The 18705-nt window shown below is 36.9% G+C and overlaps 1 protein-coding gene across 1 annotated transcript; it reads right to left on the bottom strand.

Moving 5' to 3' along the window:
- Window positions 1-5575: 5575 nt before the first annotated feature.
- On the bottom strand, window positions 5576-18142 carry LOC306896506 (keratin, type II cytoskeletal 8). The gene is made up of 9 exons (XM_079460583.1): window positions 17726-18142; window positions 10908-11116; window positions 10730-10790; window positions 10525-10620; window positions 10201-10365; window positions 9854-9979; window positions 8310-8530; window positions 8149-8192; window positions 5576-8052 (listed from the first exon to the last, which is right to left on the bottom strand). Exons 1-9 carry the CDS (start codon window positions 18086-18088, stop codon window positions 7787-7789), a joined length of 1551 nt encoding a protein of 516 aa, XP_079316709.1. The 5' UTR covers window positions 18089-18142; the 3' UTR covers window positions 5576-7786.
- Between the last annotated feature and the right edge of the window lie 563 nt (window positions 18143-18705).

The following is an 18705-nucleotide window of genomic DNA, read 5'->3' as shown; positions in this document are numbered from 1 at the left end:
CAGTCACAATTAAAGGGCAAAACATGCCAACCCTATCCATGCACTTTCACCATAGCAACCTCACAGCAGAACATACAGTATAACACAAACCCTTGTGATTCTTGCCTAAGCCCAATTTTTTGTTTGTTTTCAGACTGCTTTACTCTGTTTCACTCCCATTTGTGCATACACATTTTTCTTATTAGTTTTCTGAAGTACTCTGTTGTTTACTTAAGGTACTTGGATGTAAACTGCTATGTTAAAGGTTAAAGCTCGTTGGAGAACACAATGGATCTTTCACTCAACACACAAACACAAGAATTCTAAATATGGGTGCATGAAATCCTGTGCAGACTTCATGTGTCAGATGTCAGATCAACTTTTACAAATGTAACTTTAAATCTTTTAATCCCAGGTCTATTTCTTTCTGTTGTGGTTATTACTTTGGACCCATGTCATCTTAATTCTGGTGTGATTTTTTCTAGAATAATTATGTAAAGAATATGGATAGTTGGTTGTGCAGTATTTTACATCGCTGAGAAGGTCTGTCGTAAGAAAATTGCATGCAGGATGTAAGCTTTGACTGATTTAGTATAAATCTTAATGCAACACTGGTCCTTTAACAACAATAGATTATAATTTTAATCTTAAATTATTCTCTATTTTATATATATATAAATTCGCCATACAGTCAATTTAAACTTAATCATGAAAAGTTTTATGAAAAATAATGAAGATAAATAAAAAAAGTTGAAATTGCTAAAAGTATGCATACTAATGATATTTCCGTTTTCTCAATCTGCTTCACACATTTACACACAGTCTTTACAGACACGGGTGAGTTAATGTTTAATCCTTATGGGCCATGAGGGTGTGGATCATGCCAGGCTGAGGCGTTATCACTGTCTCTTTGTGAGTGGTTGGTTTTGGGCAGGGTAGAGTGTTGACTATTTCTGTTGCAGCTTGCAATTTTATCAATCTTTTTGTTCAATTATATTCATTTACTCACAGATTGCTGTATTTTTTATTAGATAAAACAATAGACATTAAAGGCATAACTTTTTTACGCAACTAGTACAAATGCTTGCAGCTGGCTTGGAACTTTGTGCAAAACCTGGTGATTCATATCCTAGCATGACGTCTTTTTAAAGACCATTTTGACTTCTTGTACTAAGAACATTGTGCTAGTTACAAGCTAGCAAACAAGCTAGCTACAACTCTAAAGCTTTTTTGTGATTTCCAGGTTTACATTTCACATTTTCAGTGTGGTAGTAGCCCCAAAACTATCGTCCTTGGATGTGTGCGGACACACACATCTACACACCTAAGGTTTACACCTTCCTGGAACAGTGGAAGTTATAGCCCATTGGCTAACAGGCATTAAACAAAGCTCACACTGTCTGAAAATAGAACATAGTGAGGATTTACCACTTTCCACAGGCTGAGGGAACTGTCCACTGAATAATTGCCTTCAATGTTCAGCATGAGAACTTTTTACAACAGAGAAGACTCTGTTAAGTACATGTCAGTGCATGTTCATTTTAACAACAGCCATGAGACCCTTAATGCACACAACATGTGTGTACTTAGAGGGTGACTTTGTTGTTTTAGATATAATGGGGAAACTGTACATTTTTGACATACTGTAAAGATGAGGTTTCGATCAAAGATGGGTTGTTATGATATAAAATGTAACTTTTTGCACAGGTAACTTGCACTTTTCCTGATTACCAAAAAAACTTTCTTGGATAGAATTGAAATTCTGAAATGCATTTTTAATTCGTCAATGCATATTTTCACTGAAATGTCCTATACATTTTTGCATGGTTTAGTTTATAAAATGAAAATTATTTTCAAGTAAAATGCAAATAAAATACTATACAGTTATACAGTATGTGCAGATTGTTTTAAGATATGCATATCTGTGGCTACTACATTTTTTTAAATGTTGGAAAAAAATAATTGCACATATTATTTGCAAGTATTACTTTAATTGTATATTTGCAATTACATGGGCAGGAGAGGATCAAAATGTATTTAGTTTTATGGAATTTAAAATGTAAAAAATGCTAAAATATAGTGCTAAAACAGGCTTTAAGCTATTGTGTGTTGTTGGTTTCTATAGTTTCATTGCAGTATCGAGAGGACCTTTAACATCTCATGAGCAATTGACTGTGAGCATTGGAGTAGAATAGCTGAAATAGCTGCTTACATTGTTAACCACAGCTTAAAAATGAGACACACCTGTAAAAAATATCCATCAGCTTATGCAAGTAGAGAGAAAGAGAGAGAGAGATAGATAGATAGATATAGAGAGGGAGAGAGAGAGAGAGAGAGAGAGAGAGAAGGGCAAAAGGGGGCATCAGGGGTGTGTCTGCTACTCTCACACTTCAGGAATGCATGCAAACCAAACCTTGCAAACCTGTTTCTCAAGACCCTCTAAAGATGACAAACATATTGTAAGAAAAGGGATTTATATAGTCATTAGGTTTCTGTGGTTAAAATCAAACATTTATAACGAATGCATTGTTTGCATTCAATAACTTATAATAAACGGTGGCTTTTTTGTCAATAAATAATTTTTCAACTTTATGTCATTGGGCAGTAAATAACTAAGGAAGGTGGAGGGTGGGTTGAATTGTCATGACACATCCACTGTCCACTGTGGGTTTTTTTATTTCTCAATTTAATTACATGATGACCTTGTATTCACTCACAGCATGGAACATTTAGAGGTTTACAAATGTAGTTGTCACAGTTTATAATCAATTTAATTTAAATTTAATTTACCAGCAACTATTCAAATAATATTGTTAAAACAACTATTTCATGCATGAGGTGAATAAATTAAATACCAGAATTTCAAAACATTCAAAACATTGCATAACTGGTTTACGTAAAGAAAATGTGTGCATTTCTGTGCAGAGAAATATGAATTCTGACTTTGTTTGCTATACACTGGGGTGTAAAGCAGGTTCTGTCAAAACCTTGATGAGGCCCCCTTGACGCTGAATACCACACCTTCTTGCTGTTTCGGTGTCCACACACACACACATACACACGCACACACGCATGCAACCACACACACACACCCTAACACTGTCTACCACTTTATGCACTGTAATGTAACAACAAACAAATCCTAAACAGTGCATATAGAGTATGTGTTTTCTGTGTTCTGTGTATATGTTTCACTGGTCCACAGAAAGGTAAACGGATTTGGTTTGTTGTCCACAATGAAGAGACTCCAATATGGGATTTAAATGAAGATCCCAACTGGAAATAATCATGCACTGTTAAATTTACAGGATTTTTGAAAGGTTGATTAAATAATTATACTGTCAAAATATTGCATGATCATTTTTGTTGTAACAATAGAATACTGTAATTCTAAATAGCTAATTCATTAGATCCTACAATAGTGGAATTATCGGTAAAATTCATTTGACATCAGTATCAAGGTGAGTCATGTTAAGGTGGTTGGGAGCTCTGATCTTTTTTATCCCTATTAAATATTTAAAAACCAGATGCTACTTTTTTTGACCAATCCTGCATAGTTCTGTTAAACAGATGCAACCAGGCATGCACAGATATGCTTGGCATGCAAAACTTGACAGGGTGACAATAAACACCTCTGACTTTTACACCATCTGCATAAGTAACTAAATTGATCTGACAGTATGCAGCCACAGTTGTAATAAACTGCAAAACTATTTGAACTATTATGTGGATGCACCGAAACTACAGGAATGGACATAATTATGAAAGAATGAGTAAAATTTCTACTCAGTAGTGAATTCTGCATTGCGATGGAAATAAAACATATCACTACAGAACAGAAATGACTAATTGGTGTATTAGCGTATGTGCATGCACATTTTAAGTTAGTGTTTGTCCATAACTTTTCAAAATATGTATTACTTATTATTTTAGCGTGCAAGTTACAAATATCAAGATAGTCTTTTGGAATTAATGCACGCATATGTTCAAATTATATGTTACTTCTTGCAGCTGAACATACAGTACAGGCCAAAAGTTTGGAAATGCTTAACTTGAGAGGCTTGAATGAAGGCCCTTAATACTCTTCCAAAATTTTCCAGGGTGAAGCTGGATGACAAAATGCAAAGAGAACTTTTTTTCGGGGGCAAATATAAAATATACCAGAGTCAAAAATAACATAATTTTGATTCATTTTAAATGCCTTTATTTGCAACATTAACTCCTACAGTTGCATTTGTGATACCCTATGATGAGTTCACTTATATTCTAAATGGTTGAACCGGTAAGTGTTTCCAAACTTTTGACTGGTAGTTTATCATATAAACATACATCCACCACTCCCATTGCAAAATGTATGTTTATATGGGGTCTCACACTCTCAGCAATATGCATTGTAAAAAGCTAGTGCAGAATTAAGAAAAACCTATAACCAGGATGAGAGTACTAGGGGCATTGTTAGAGCATCCGTGCCAGAATATATTCTGCAAACATTAATCCCTCAAGTTTCTACTGGTATTTGCAATTAACTACCAGCTTGTCCAGGCCTGCACGTTAGGAGAGAGGGATCGACTGAACAAGAGAAAGAGCGAGAAAAGGAAGGGTTTTCCAGCTCTATGAAAAGCTATTATAGAACCTTACATGGGAAAAATGATAACGGGGTGGGAAAGGGTCGAACATGGAGAAGCTTGGTTAACAAACTAGCTAACAGGCAAACATTGCAAAAAGTCAAGAAAAATAATGGTTTGTGTATGTGTGTATGTTTTAAGCAGGGGTTAAGGGAGGAAAGATATGAATCTTAGGGGAGGGGCATCAGGGTGTGTTTAAGGTGTGGTCATGAAGGGAACAGGGCTAAACACCTGAGGCAAACGTGTCAGCGTTTGTCAATGCAATCACGTATCAACCCAGCTGTTGCTATGTGTGGTATTTTCTACAAGGGTATACTTTATACTTTACCTTCCTGCACCTTTGGTCCAACAATAACTGCTTTGGCTTCACTTTTTTGTTAATTACAATACAACTTCAACACAGCTGGAGTTAATGGGAGGAGGGCACAAAAAGCAGAACATAATAGCTCTCTGCATGTTGTGGCAAGACCTCACATGGGAGAAATTCCACAGAACTTACCTATTGTAACATGTCCACACCACTGATGACAACTTTTACCACTGTGACTGTGCTTGTTTATACATAAAACGACCGCTCACACTGTATAATAGGGGTGTGAATGAATATGATCGACTAATGACATCAAAGTCATTATTCGAATCTAAAATATGGTCAAGCAATTTAGTAATGGATTAGCTTAATCCGGTCTGAGCAGGTTGTGTTTTATTCCAATTCATAGGTGTGGAGTCTAGATAACTTAAGGACTGTAACCCTTACAGGATAATGCTTGCTAATAGGGGAGGAGACTGTCATAAAAGTGGTTATCACAGTATGTTACAGCTATACTTGGCAGGATATGTATCTTCCGTTTATTTATTTAGGAAGCACTTACAGACTTTCAGACATCACACTCTTTAAGACTATTGTCAATATTAATTTATGCTTATGTATATGTCTGCAATAGTGTGTGAATTAGGGCAGAGACAAGTATGTGAACAAATATTTTATTATTCCTTAATAGTTCTGTTTTAAAAAAAAAATTATTAGAATTTGATGTTCATTTTGTCACAGAAAAATAATTAATCGGGTCTATGAAATAAAGGAGTGCTCAAGTTTTCATGGTTTGGTTCACAAATGCCCAGAAAAACAAGTTTGGGTTGTGCTTGAAACAGCCCTGTCTGCTGTTTATAAATGGTACTGCAGCAGTGAAAAGTCAAATGCACAAAAGTAACAGCTTAAAAAAAAGAACTTTTTTGTTACGTCATAATATGTTTTGTCATAAAGGGATCTAACTTTGTTTCTAAATCATCACTTACTGCAGAACTGGTACTCCAAACATCAAGTGCTTGTAATTGAATTACGTTACATTTTAAAATACTCGTAATCAGAGTACAGTTACTAGTTTATGTTAACAGATTACATTACATAGATTACATGATGTATTACTTTATTTGACATTTATTTACTTATTCTTTTTTGGTAAACCTACCACTTTCATTATTAAGACAACCAACGATAGTGAGCATTTTGAAGTTAGTCAAATGCCTTTATACTGAATGACTCCAAAACAACAGAAAATGTAGTTACAATAAAAATAGTTAAAGAATAGAAAAAAGGCCTTATAGTGTCGATATCACGTGTAGATACCAAATCAAAAATGGGCAAAACAAAAAGAATTCAGACGGCAATCTGACAATAAGTGTAATTCGAAACCACTTTTGTCGACATAATTTAGATTCATAAATACCTACATATATTGTTGCTAATAGCAAATGTAAATGTTCACATCAGAAAGACCGGTCGACAGGTAAAAATGACAGGTACACACAGTCACAAAACAACAAAATCAAGTTGTGTAAAAATATACGTATCACCCACCTGTGCTTGTGATTATCTTATACAACATCCACAATAGAGGATTATTGTTTTTTTAAATAGATGATATATTGTGAATGCTGGGCAATTCAGCAGCAAAAGTTTATTTGGATTTGTGAAGAATGTAGTTTCGCAATGAATGTTGTGATTTGCAATAATCGTTAAGATAAACACTGTTCTTGAACAATACACAGCGAACATAAATGCTTGTAAACAAAAACATGTCAGACTCCCTGTCGCGGGTTGTGGACAAAATGTCTGTAAACAAAAACATTTTAGACTTGCTGTCATGGGTTGGTTGGTTGTTTTAATAGTTAAAGTAGGCTTACCAAAAAATTATATGTAAACATGCCATGTCAAATAAAGTAGTATGTCATGTAATCTATGTAATGTTATATGTAAAACTGTACTCTGATTACATTTACATTTAGTCATTTAGCAGACGCTTTTATCCAAAGCGATTTACAGATGAGGAAACATTGGAAGCAATTATAACAACATAGGCAACAAAATACATAAGTGCATCCAAACTAGTCCATTAAAGCCTAGTACAGTATACAAAGCTATTACGAGTATTTTAAAAAGGAATGTAATTCAGTTTCAAGCAATTGATTTTTGGAATCTGATTACATAATCCAGATTACAAGTAATACATTACTACCAGCTCTGACTGACTTTCAAAAGAAAAAAGTAAACTGACATTATATTCTACATCGTATGTAAAATACGGTTTAAATAATGATCTATTTCTACTGTATTTGAATTAATATATATCCTCTGAATCAGTGTTTTTAACTATAAAATGCACATAATATTGTAGAAGCCCAGCATGTGTGAAATATCAGCCATGAGCAAATACTCATTTGCTAAAATTTGAATTTTGAAGGTAAGCTCAGAATTAAAAAGTAATACAGGTTTGACAGAGCAAAATGACATCTTTCCAAGCGTCCTCTAGGCTACACATACTAATCGCACTGTTCAGAAAGCTTAAGGCTTGAAAATTTTAAATAAGATTAAATTCAAGGTAAATCCGTTTTTATTTCACTTTATTTTAATATACTTTCAGGGAAAACAGTAGAAATCAGGGAAGGGTATAATGGTTTTTGATTGGTCACACTAGACTGTTAATTGTTTTCTACTATAGCGAAAACACACAAACTATAATTTAGGAACTATCTGTCAGATTTGTGCTCAGTGCAACAGAGGATACCATCCTGTGCCCTTATTCTACAGGTACATCAAATGATGTGGTAAACAGCCACCCAATTTGTTGTTGTGCGCCCTGTGAATTCAAGTGACAGCCCTGCCCAACTTGATGAGTTCACAGTTATTTAGAAACCTTCTCATGGACACTTGCAGACTTATGAATGACTTCCACGTGTCCCTCGGAAGCTACAAGGTTCTTTTCTGTCTCACGGGTGACGATGGTGGTCTTTGTGCTTTTTGTAACAGTGGCAGTGCTGCTGACCAAGCCACTGTCACCCTTGGCAACCACGATTTCCTGCTTAACCAGATTTGTGTGAGGAACATATATTCCAGCACTTTGAGATGAGGCTTTTGTAAGGTAGCTGCCTTCAAGGTTATAGTTGAAGGCTAAGAAAAATAATATAATAATATTGTTACTATACTAGTTCAAGCCCAGCTTATTAGCAAAGGTATGCAGAGCAGCAATGCGATGGAAAAACTTACCATTCTGTTTAGAGATGGAGAACGTCTGGAAGTTATTGTACAATCTGTGAAGGAATACAAGTACATATCAGTTATCTTAATTTAATACGTAAAACTTCCTGAGATGCATGATCAATTCAAAATGACCAACACAATATAAGCTGCTAAAGTGTTAGACCCACCTGCTCTCCTCTCCTTCCAGGAGTTTCTTATAGGTGGCAATCTCAATGTCCAGAGCCAGTTTGATGTTCATTAATGACTGATACTCGCGCACCTGACGGGCCATATCCTTTTTCGCTCTCAGCAGAGCCGCCTCAAGCTCCTGGACACGAAGCTTGGCCTCTCTCACAGCCACTTCACCACGCTCTTCGGCGTCAGCCATCTGAGCTTGTTGGTTTTTCTGCTGAAATAATTTGAGGACACTAAAATTAAACTGGTGCCCAAATCTAAAAATGTTTCTTAAAATCAGTTCAAACAACTGAGATCAGTTAATGGGCCTACTGCTTTTTTAAGCTTTATTAACATATCATTACTTTTACAGTCAAATAAATAAATAAATAAATTAGAACCCACCTTACATAATTTCACTCATAACTCTATCATGCTATTTTGCCAAATTGTTAAATCTCTGTATTATAAATTATTATTAATAAATTCTTCTTTCTACCAATGTAACTACAAACCTTCATATGAAATGACATTTCTTTTGCCCATCCATTTAATTCAAATGTTAAATTTGATATATGAATATTTGTCATAAACTTCATTATCACACAGTTTTTACTAGTACTGTCAAGAGAAATTACCGATTTTTTACATACAACTTAAGTTAAGTTTCTTCAATGTGCCCCATAAGGCAAAAACGATTGCCTAAATGTATGTACAGCTGCTTTGCAACAATGTACATTTGTGAAAAGCGGTATAAAAATGCATAAAATTAACATTTATGGATTTGGCAGATGCTTTTATTCAAAGCAACGGTAAACTGTATACATCTTTTCAGTAAGGTGTACCCTGGGGCATAAACCCATAACCAGAGGTCCTGGACCACCAACCTAGAAATACTGTATGTTGGGTAATATATTTGTTTCTTAAAAGCATTTATTTAGCATTTATTAATGTATGTGACATATCATTAATTTCTTTATTACATATTAGCGATGCACTGATATATTAGCTAATGATACGAATTATTAACATTAAGAAAGTTTCAAAATCGGTATCGACATCGACAGATATTGTATCACTTATTATCGCCATCGTGTAAGTGGAGAAATTTGGGATTGGTGAAGCTTCATTATATATTATTTATTATTGTGATATGTCGAAAATCATTCATTTCTCGACATTCGACATAATACACTTTAAAAAAACTTTTCATGCATAATGTCCAAAAAACTTTTTCTGTTTTCCTATCGATTTTCCAGTTTTTTTACTTATTTTTGAAAATCAGAAAAGACTATAAATTTGCAAGAATAACAGGGAAAACATGTAATTTTACAGAAATCCTTTACTGTATATACTGTATATTTCTTGTGCCCCAGCTACCAGCTATTTTTACTATTTTTGAAAATAGTATTTTCTACTTTTGAAATACGGTCAATAACCAACAAATTAGAGAAAAAGGCCACAAATTTACAAGAAACCGGAAGAGTGTAATTTGACAGGAAAATATTGTTTATAAACGTTATTTCACATGTAAGATGGCCCTTTAAAAAGTTCTTACCTGGCGTTTAATCATTTCCATCTCAGACTGTATGTGAGAAATATTATGCTTGTACTCAGCAATCTCAATTTTGGAGCTTTTTAGGTTATCACCATGTTTGGTGGCCGACAACTGCATTTCTTCAAACTAAAATCAAATAAGACATACATCTCACATAATGAAGTCGAGAATTATTAGAAAAGTTGATGCAATGATTTAGATGAATGCAATAAATCAATCATGTCAGCACCACAGTTTAAAAACAGCAACTTTTACGTTACAAACACACAACCTGTACAAGCTCACACACGTCTTGAAACACACATGTCAAGGCAAGAAAAAAAGAATAATAACAAGAGCTCAGAAACCTTCAGTTTGTACCAGCTCTCTGCCTCGGTACGGTTACGGTTGGTAATCTCCTCATACTGGGCACGAACTTCAGCCACAATCGCATCCATGTCTAAATGTCTCCTGTTATCCATCTCCACAACAACTGATGTATCCTTGATCTGACACTGGAGGTCATGAAGTTCCTATACAACACGTAACAAGAAAATCAATGAAGTTTAATTGTATGTGTTATTTTTTATTTTGTATAAGCATTTAAAGGTTATGATGTATTATGCAATAACGGTCATCAGTAAGGGTATTGCATGAGCAACAAATATTTGTTAGGGGGGAGTACATTTTACCTCATCATTAATATCCCTGAGAAAGTTGAGCTCATTTGTAAAGTTATCCATTTTACTTTCCAGCTCCACTTTATTCAAGTATGCAATGTCAGCGTCCTTACACACACAAACAGACACACAATTATCATAATTACGTTAGTTCTAATACGTTGTAATTATCATAATTAGTTTAAGCATGTTTTTTAAAAGCTCTTAATGTGCGGACCTTTTTCAGGAGCACAAATACATTTTCGCTCTCGTTCCGTTTGTTGATTTCCTCCTCGTACCTGAGGAATACAGTTTTATTTTGGAATGATTGTGTGGAATGTCCTTCAACACCTTATTGTGAAAATATGCACATAATGTTTACTAAGACAATAGCCAGAGGCTCCAACGTTTCTCACTTGCTCTTGAAGTCCTCAACCAGGCTGTTTATATCACGTAAGCCAGTCTCCAGGCGGTGTTTCTCATAACCCCGACCTTCCAGCTGTCTGCGCATGCCAGCGATGTAGTTCTCAAACATAACATCAATGCTGGATTGGCTGTTGGTCTTGTCCTGCAGAAGGGACCATTTGGTCTCCAGCATTTTGTTCTGCTGCTCCAAGAAACGCACCTGATGAAAATCCACAAGAAACTAAATTGTCTCTCAATTTAACGAATTTGAGAATACTTTGTCTCAATTAAAATTAGTCAAAAAAATACATTCACTAATACAAATTCTGTCTAAACTTATGTTTAATACTGTTTATGTCATTGTAGAGCCTTACAGCTATTTATGTTCATGCCAAATTCCTAAACACTTTTGATTTGGTTAATACATTTTGTAGGATACTGGGAAAGTGTAAGTTCTTCTCTCATTTTCTTGTATTGAAAGGGTGAGTTCAGTGTGCTTGTGTTTCTACAGTATAAAGGCCTGTTAGGGAGGGGTCCTTGCTCTGGATAACTCTTTATTGCCCACAAACAGTCAAAGGTGTGTTTGTGCCAGTGAACATTGTCCCTTCAGGTGAGTCAGCCAATTATAATAGACATACAAAAGTAATCTATGAATTGCCAAACAATAGTATTTTTCAAAAAACAAGGGATCATATTTTTCACACTGTCATTTTGTTTCCTCAGTTTGCTAAATGTTTCAAGTCTTTGAATAAATATCATGCATTAAAAATGCCATTCTCTGTGATGACAATTTTGTGAGTAATGTTGCTGTAAGAGCATAAATAATATCTTCAAAATGTAAAAGCTCAAAGTTCAATGCCAAGCGAGATATTGTCTTTAACAGAATTCGCTTTTCAAGTGCTCCAGAGAATGGCTGAATCGGAGCCCTTTACTTCCCGGGTATGCCTACATGATGTCACTATTCCGAGTTTGTGAATAACCTCCGCCCAAAGGAATACACACCGAAAAAGGGGCGAGGCCTTCCTTAGAGAAGAGGAAGAGCCGCTGGAGTAGTGTGTGGTTATCAGAGATTGTAAACGTTTGAATGAGATGCGCACTCAGTTACTTGTACTTTCATCACAGTCCTACAGCTGGTAATAAGAATTCAGCTAAACACATTCTAAGATAACCAACGGTCAAATAACAGCTTCCAAGACTTTAACATCGGCAGTTAAAGCTGTTCTGTGTAAACCTTTTTTAAATAAACAATTCAGACATGATAATAACGAAATTCAACTTTGCATACACTACCTTAAATATACCAAAACATCCAATGTCATCTGTACATATAGAAGAGAAGATAAAGATAAATAAAAGATAAATCAAATAAAAAGCAAAAAAAAAACTAAACAAAACAAAACAAGTATTTATCATAGTACATGAAAGATTTTGTCATATCTCTTCAAAAAAGAAATTTTGTTATGAATTACTCTTATTGATTTGATTAAATGTTTTACTTCATATAAGAAGACTATAAAGAATATCTTGCAGAAGGTGCTTATATCAGCTACATAACTAAATTTAGACACAAAAGCATTACAAGGGAATATATTATATTGGATGTTCATAAAACATTAAAAAGTAAACAAAACACCATCGGAGTTTAATAGATCAGCAACAAAAATTATGTTTTTAGTAGACCCTTTCTCAAAAAAACTGATTTATTTCTAATTTTAATATCCAAATTCCATAAAATGAATCTGTGGGGGGTAAAGTTGTAAACCAGTTTCCAGGCTAACCAAGCTTGTTGATGAAATCTTGCCAGTTTAATAGGTTATTTTAACAGTGGAGAAATTGCATTTCATCAAAAAAGAAAGGCTACCTACCCACAATAAAATACCACAATAATTCTGACCTATCAAACATATTTTTAACAAGTTAATTTTAAATGTATTGTTAGTTTCATCAAAATTCGGGACTTCAAGACCCCCATCACCCCTTTTGTTTGCTTAAACATATTTCTTCAATTTGTGAGTTTACTCCAAATACATTTTTTTGTGATTATCTACAGCTAAAGACAGGGAATGCTACATAAATCTGGATAATCCTTCTGCTTCGGATAAGAAACTCTGCCTAAAATTGATAAATCTCTTCGGAGCCAATCGTTAAAGATATATTTTGTTTTCAATAACCGTTGAGAAAAATTCTGATTTTTCGTTATATTAATCCACAAATATTTCACTTCATTTTTAATTGGTATATTTTCAATTTCAGTTTCTACAGTGTCAAATAGGCAAATAATCTCACACTTAGATAAATTAAGTTTGAGCACAGAAGCGTTAGAGAAGGAATTAATTGGAGAAACGTGCACTTTATCCTTGAAGAAAAAAGTAGTATCATCTGCTAATTGTGAGATTCGAATCTCTCTGTGAAAGATATCAAGGCCAGCAAAGTTATTATTGTGCTGTTTTGTGTGATACACTGTTCCCCTTCAGTCGGACTCTCGACGTTGTGAGAGACTGACTGGGGTTTGATCTTGAGAACCTATCATCTCCGAGATGCCAATGGGCTTGGCGAATGGCACGTGCACGCCAGTCTCCGCCCCGTAGATACGGGTATAAAAGGAAGATTTACGGTGGTCATTCACTTATCCTTTGTTCTTCAGAACCTGTGCGACACATGCTGTCATACTTTTACATGTGTGGCACTCTCCCCGAAACACTCGCGGCTGGATGCATGGTTTCTGGGGTCGGGCGTGGTCAAAAGCCACGCGCCGCTCCGATGCCATTCTTCCCGGAGGTGCATGATGAGCTCACCAAGTCCTGGAATGCACCCTTCTCGGCGCGTTCCAGGATGGAGGGCTCAGTAGCTGTGACTTCCCTGGATGGTGGGGCGGCTAGAGGCTATGTTGACGTCCCCCAGGTGGAACGTGCAGTCACGGGACACCTGTGCCTGTAGACAGCTGCCACCTTGAGGGGTCAATCTAGTTTTCTGTCCAGGGCATGTAAGCTCTCTTCGACACTCGGCCACGGCATGTGCTCTGGGTCGGTCGATGTCCACACTGGTGGTCTCTCCGGTTTACAGGATCCCCGCGGAAGAGGGCATCTGTCCCCCGTCAGCCAAGAGGTCCTCTAAGTGGCCCTGACGGGACGAACCCAGGGGAGATTATATCGGGCCCGATCCTTACCAACGCTGGATCGGAAAAGGATGCTGCCTGCTGCATTCCATCAAGTATTGGCCCAACCAGACTTGGCTCTCAGATCTGGTAGATCTGACAACGTCCCACCCCCTGGCGGAGGACCTTCTGTCGCAGAGGAAGGGCACGGTTCGGCCCTACGAAGAGACCTTGAGGGGCTTGCCGGTAGCGTTCCGGGAGACCGTCTTGCAGGCTAGAGCCCCCGCCACTAGGCGGCTATATGCCTATAAGTGGCGCCTCTTTTCATCCTGGTGTTCTCCTCGGGAGGAGAACCCGTGGAGTTGCCCGATCGGGTCAGTGCTGACCTTTCTGCAGCAGTGACTAGAGAGTATTCTCTCGTCATCCACGCTGAGAGTGTATGTACCCGCTATTGCCACACATCACGATCTCGTGGAGGGTAAGTCTCTCTGGGCGCGAGAAGGGTGAACCCACCTCGACCGTGCTCCGTACCCTCTTGGGACCTTAACGTGGTCCGGCAGGGCCTTGGTACAGCCCCGTTTGAACCCCTCGGAGATGCTAATCTTTCTAATCTGTTGATGAAGACTGCACTCTTGACGGCACTCACCTCCATCAAGAGGGTGGGGCATTCTTCGTGTCCCAAAGGTGCCTAGAGTTCGGGCCCGGCAATTCTCACATTGTCCTGAGAACCCGTCCCGGTTACATGCCCAAGGTTCCCACCACTCCCTTCCAGGACCAGGTGGTGAACCTGCAGGTGCTCCCCTCCGGGGAGGAAGACCCAACCTCCTATGTATTGTGTCCAGTACACGTGCTGCGCCTCTATCTGGGTATGGACTTGTCCTCACTGTACCACGTGAACACCACTAGAGACAAAACGACTGCTTACAATATCAGGAAACGCAATTGTCCAGGAACACCTGATTCCTTTAGGAATTCCTTTAAGTCATAGGGAAATTGTAAATGAGTCCAACTGCTTGTAATTTCAGCAAATAATTGCGTGCTTTAGTCCCGGTTTCTTTGTTTCTCCTATTCTCCGCAACCATTTTGCTGCATCTACCACTTAGGGGAACGTGTCCTGGCCCTCAACAGAGGTGTGTCCCGGCGTCTTCATGTGGGAAATTGACGTCAATGCATACCCTCTATTGTGTGTGTTCGCGCATACCTCTAAAACACTTCTATGAAATGTCCTTTGAAGTCCTGCTTGCAAATGTCTCCTGGTCAATCTGCTTGTTTTATTATCCAACTTAGGTCCAATATGAAAAGGCAAAACTAACGCTTCTGTTATTAGTGTTAATTAAAATAAACTCTCTGACGTCAATCTGTCCTGTCTCATTTCCCTCGCCATAGTAGTAAAACAATCACGATCTCTAACTAAGATTGATGATTGCACTTGAGCATGTTTTTAACAAATTGAGGGAAGTTGACGCCATTGTTACTGTTTATTGCTAAAACGGTGCACTGAGAGGGGGGCCGACCAATCACAACAGCCTGAGAAGCGGAAGCTAGTTGATAAATATAGGGGACTGATATTTTTCTTAAATAACTTAGTAACTTATCAAAATATGTTTAAAAAATAGGCACATGTCTATATTTTTATGAACTTTACTGTTTTTAGAGTCTGAAAGGGCCTGAATGTACTGTTCAGTTTCATTTTTAAAAGCAATATGGCTTTTGATGAGAAAATTTGCATCGATGGAAATTAAATTTAGCAAGTAACAGTAAAAGATTGACTCTAAAATATAATTTATTTTTTGTATTACTTATTGCAAAGAAAACAAAAAATACATCTTTGAACAACAGATACAAATTTACAAAAAATCAACCCAAAAACGTATGTACACGACATAAGTATTCTTTGGCTGGGTAAAATGTATTTAATAATTTAAATGATACTTCCCTTACCTTAATAGTTATTATATATTTAAAAGGCAAAGTCCAAACTTTTTTCCAATCAACACTGTCAACAGTTTCCAGAAAATAACACGACAGCTCACAGGAAGTTCACTGATATGGTATGGGTGGGACATCTTCAGACACGCTGTAAGCAGGGAACCAATCACGACAGACTGTGTCAGCTTTACCAATCAGAGCGTTTCAGAAGGAGGGACTTCGATCGTTTCGTTAGAATACGGACATCGATGAAAAATAGACTTCAAATATGTGAAATATAAAGCATTTTTGGAAACTAGAAACATGACCTTCCATTGTTAAACACCCAAAAAACATAATCAAAGCTTTGAAAACACAGAAAGAATGGCCGCTGTAAAGTTCAGAAATTCTGACATAATTTACTCACCCTCACGTTCCAAAATCTCCATTCTGTCATGATTTACTCACCCTCTAGTTGTTCCAAATCTGTATATATTTCTTTTTTCTGATGAACACAGAGAACAATATTTGGAAGAATTTTAGCAATCTCCAGTTCTGGGACATCATTGACTACCATAGAAGGAAAGATTAATAAAAAGCAAATCAAAGGTCCTACAGAACTGTTTGCTTTCCTAAATTCTTCAGAATATCTCACGATGGTAGTGAATTATGTCACGGAACTGAAGATTGCTAACACTCTTCCAAATAAATTTCTCTGTGTTCAACAGAACAAAGAAATGTAAACAGGTTTGGAATAACACGAGGGTGAGTAAATCATGACAGAATTGAGATTTCTAGATTAACTAACCTTTTAAAGGCACAAAATGTAACTTTTGCCGCAAAGACTTTCCACGCTTGGAACTGTTAACCCTGGGTTACTCTAAAGCCCAGGTAAACATAATCCTGGGTTTTACTAGGTTTCACATTTCACACTGCTTATAATTCACAAGAGGTTAAGAGATAACACTGGGTATCCATGACCTAACACTTCACACTGTACATCAGTAAACCCTGGGTTAACATTCTGGTTTGCAACTTTTTAGCCCTGTGTTAGCCACCGTAGTGCTTCGAAAGAGAGGGGGAAGAGGGGAGTGAGCAGTTGGTAGCAATTCGCAACCTCACTGCTAGATGCTGCTACATTTCATACACTGGGCCTTTAAATCACTGACTACCTTGTTGTTCAGCCTCTGAGAAACAATTACACCTCGCCAATCCATATTTTGCTCTTTTAAGCCTCCTTGAATGTTATTTATTCAAATAAATAAAATGCTGAAAGGATTGTTTACACAGCATGCAGAGGTTCTGCGAATGTACACAGATTGTGATATGAGGTAAGAGCTGTTCAGATTTTGATTGGGTGTCTGTTGCTTTGTGTCTGGTCGTAGACAAAGACAAATGTATTGTACAACACAATCCACACATTTTTGCCTTATATGTAACCTCATACAGTGGGATACTGTAAGTACACAGGTAAACATATTGCATATTGTGGCTTTAAGTACTGTATGTGTTGCTCTAAACCTAAAGAAATACTGTATATCACAAATCTTGCAACTTTATAGTGTTCTGAATATAAACATACGGAGAACAACTTCACATATGCAACAGTTTATCAGTGACAATTTCGATTCAATGTTTTATATTTCAGTTTTCATGTGTTATGTGTGATGTTCTTTTTCTATTGGAACACTGATGACTTTTGAGCCAATAAAATAGACATATGGCTGTGGACCTACTTGTTTCTCTCACCATAACATCACAAGCTTACTCAAAAATAAAAAACCCAATACAAAGCCCAAAACCATCCAGAGCAGAAGACTCACTTACTTTCTCAATCAATGAAGCAAAGCGGTTGTTGAGAGTCTTGATCTCTTCTTTCTCCTGCGTCCTGATGTCATGGATGCTGGGATCAATCTCTAGGTTCAGAGGTGCAAGGAGACTTTCATTGACCGTTACAGCTTTGATTGGAGGGCAAACAGTTGGAGCAGAACCCCAACCTGGTCTTGAGACAATCCCTACACCATATCCAAACTCAAAGCTACCTGCACCTCCATATAGCCCAGAACCTGATTTGTATCCAACAACCTTAAACCCCCCAACTGCACCTGTCGCTCCACTGGAGATGGATCCGAATGAGCCATGGGATGACTGACTGCTATAGGACCTCACACTTTTCTTTATGTTTATCATTTCTAATTTGGCACAAGGAGAGCTGGGAGTCGAGAGTTTAGAAGCTGAAAAGCAAAGAGATGAGAATTGGTCTTTCTCAAACTCTTATATGAAGGTCAGGGAGTGGCTTGAGGCTGGTTTATTGGACAAGAAACAATGTTAAAGATATGTTTAGGTGGTCAAAGGGTTATATGTGGGAAGAACCATCAAGCTGTTATACATTAACTGTTTCTCTAAACACAGGACACATGCATGGAATATTCCAAAAGCGACATAATCAATTCCGTTCGATTTCATTTTCGATAGTAGCATACTTCTGCAATGTGCAAAAGGGGGTAAACATGAAAATTATATAACACACGAATATAAAAATTATAAACACTGACCAATAAACTACTTTCATTGGGTAGTGTAAACATGCTGAGATTTTGTATGTTACATTTGGACAGTAGATCAAGGTCCAGGATGCTGAAGGTCTAAAACTACTTGAAGATTTTTTTCTTTTAAAATAATTATGTAAAATATTACTAGGGGTTTAAAAAAGAGGCTGAATTCCAGGCCTATGTGTGACTGCTATTATATTATACTATTTGTGCAATACAACATCCTTACCTTCACCCCTTTCCGAATGACCTCTT

The sequence above is a fragment of the Barbatula barbatula genome (genome assembly GCF_947034865.1).
Source record: "Barbatula barbatula genome assembly, chromosome: 7".
NCBI classification, from domain to species: domain Eukaryota; kingdom Metazoa; phylum Chordata; class Actinopteri; order Cypriniformes; family Nemacheilidae; genus Barbatula; species Barbatula barbatula.
The sequence above is the reverse complement of the archived record's forward strand: the minus strand, read 5'-3'. Positions and strand labels throughout refer to the sequence as shown.

Bases quoted from the DNA above. Each gene is read 5' to 3' on its own strand.
- LOC306896506 (XM_079460583.1), bottom strand. From the start codon at position 18,088: ATGATAAACATAAAGAAAAGTGTGAGGTCCTATAGCAGTCAGTCATCC. The intron at 9,980-10,200 runs GTTTCTGAGCTC...ATTTGATTTTAG, and splicing joins AGAGCTGGTACAAACTGAAG to TTTGAAGAAATGCAGTTGTC. The intron at 8,531-9,853 runs GTAAGAACTTTT...AAATTATTTCAG, and splicing joins TGGAAATGATTAAACGCCAG to CAGAAAAACCAACAAGCTCA.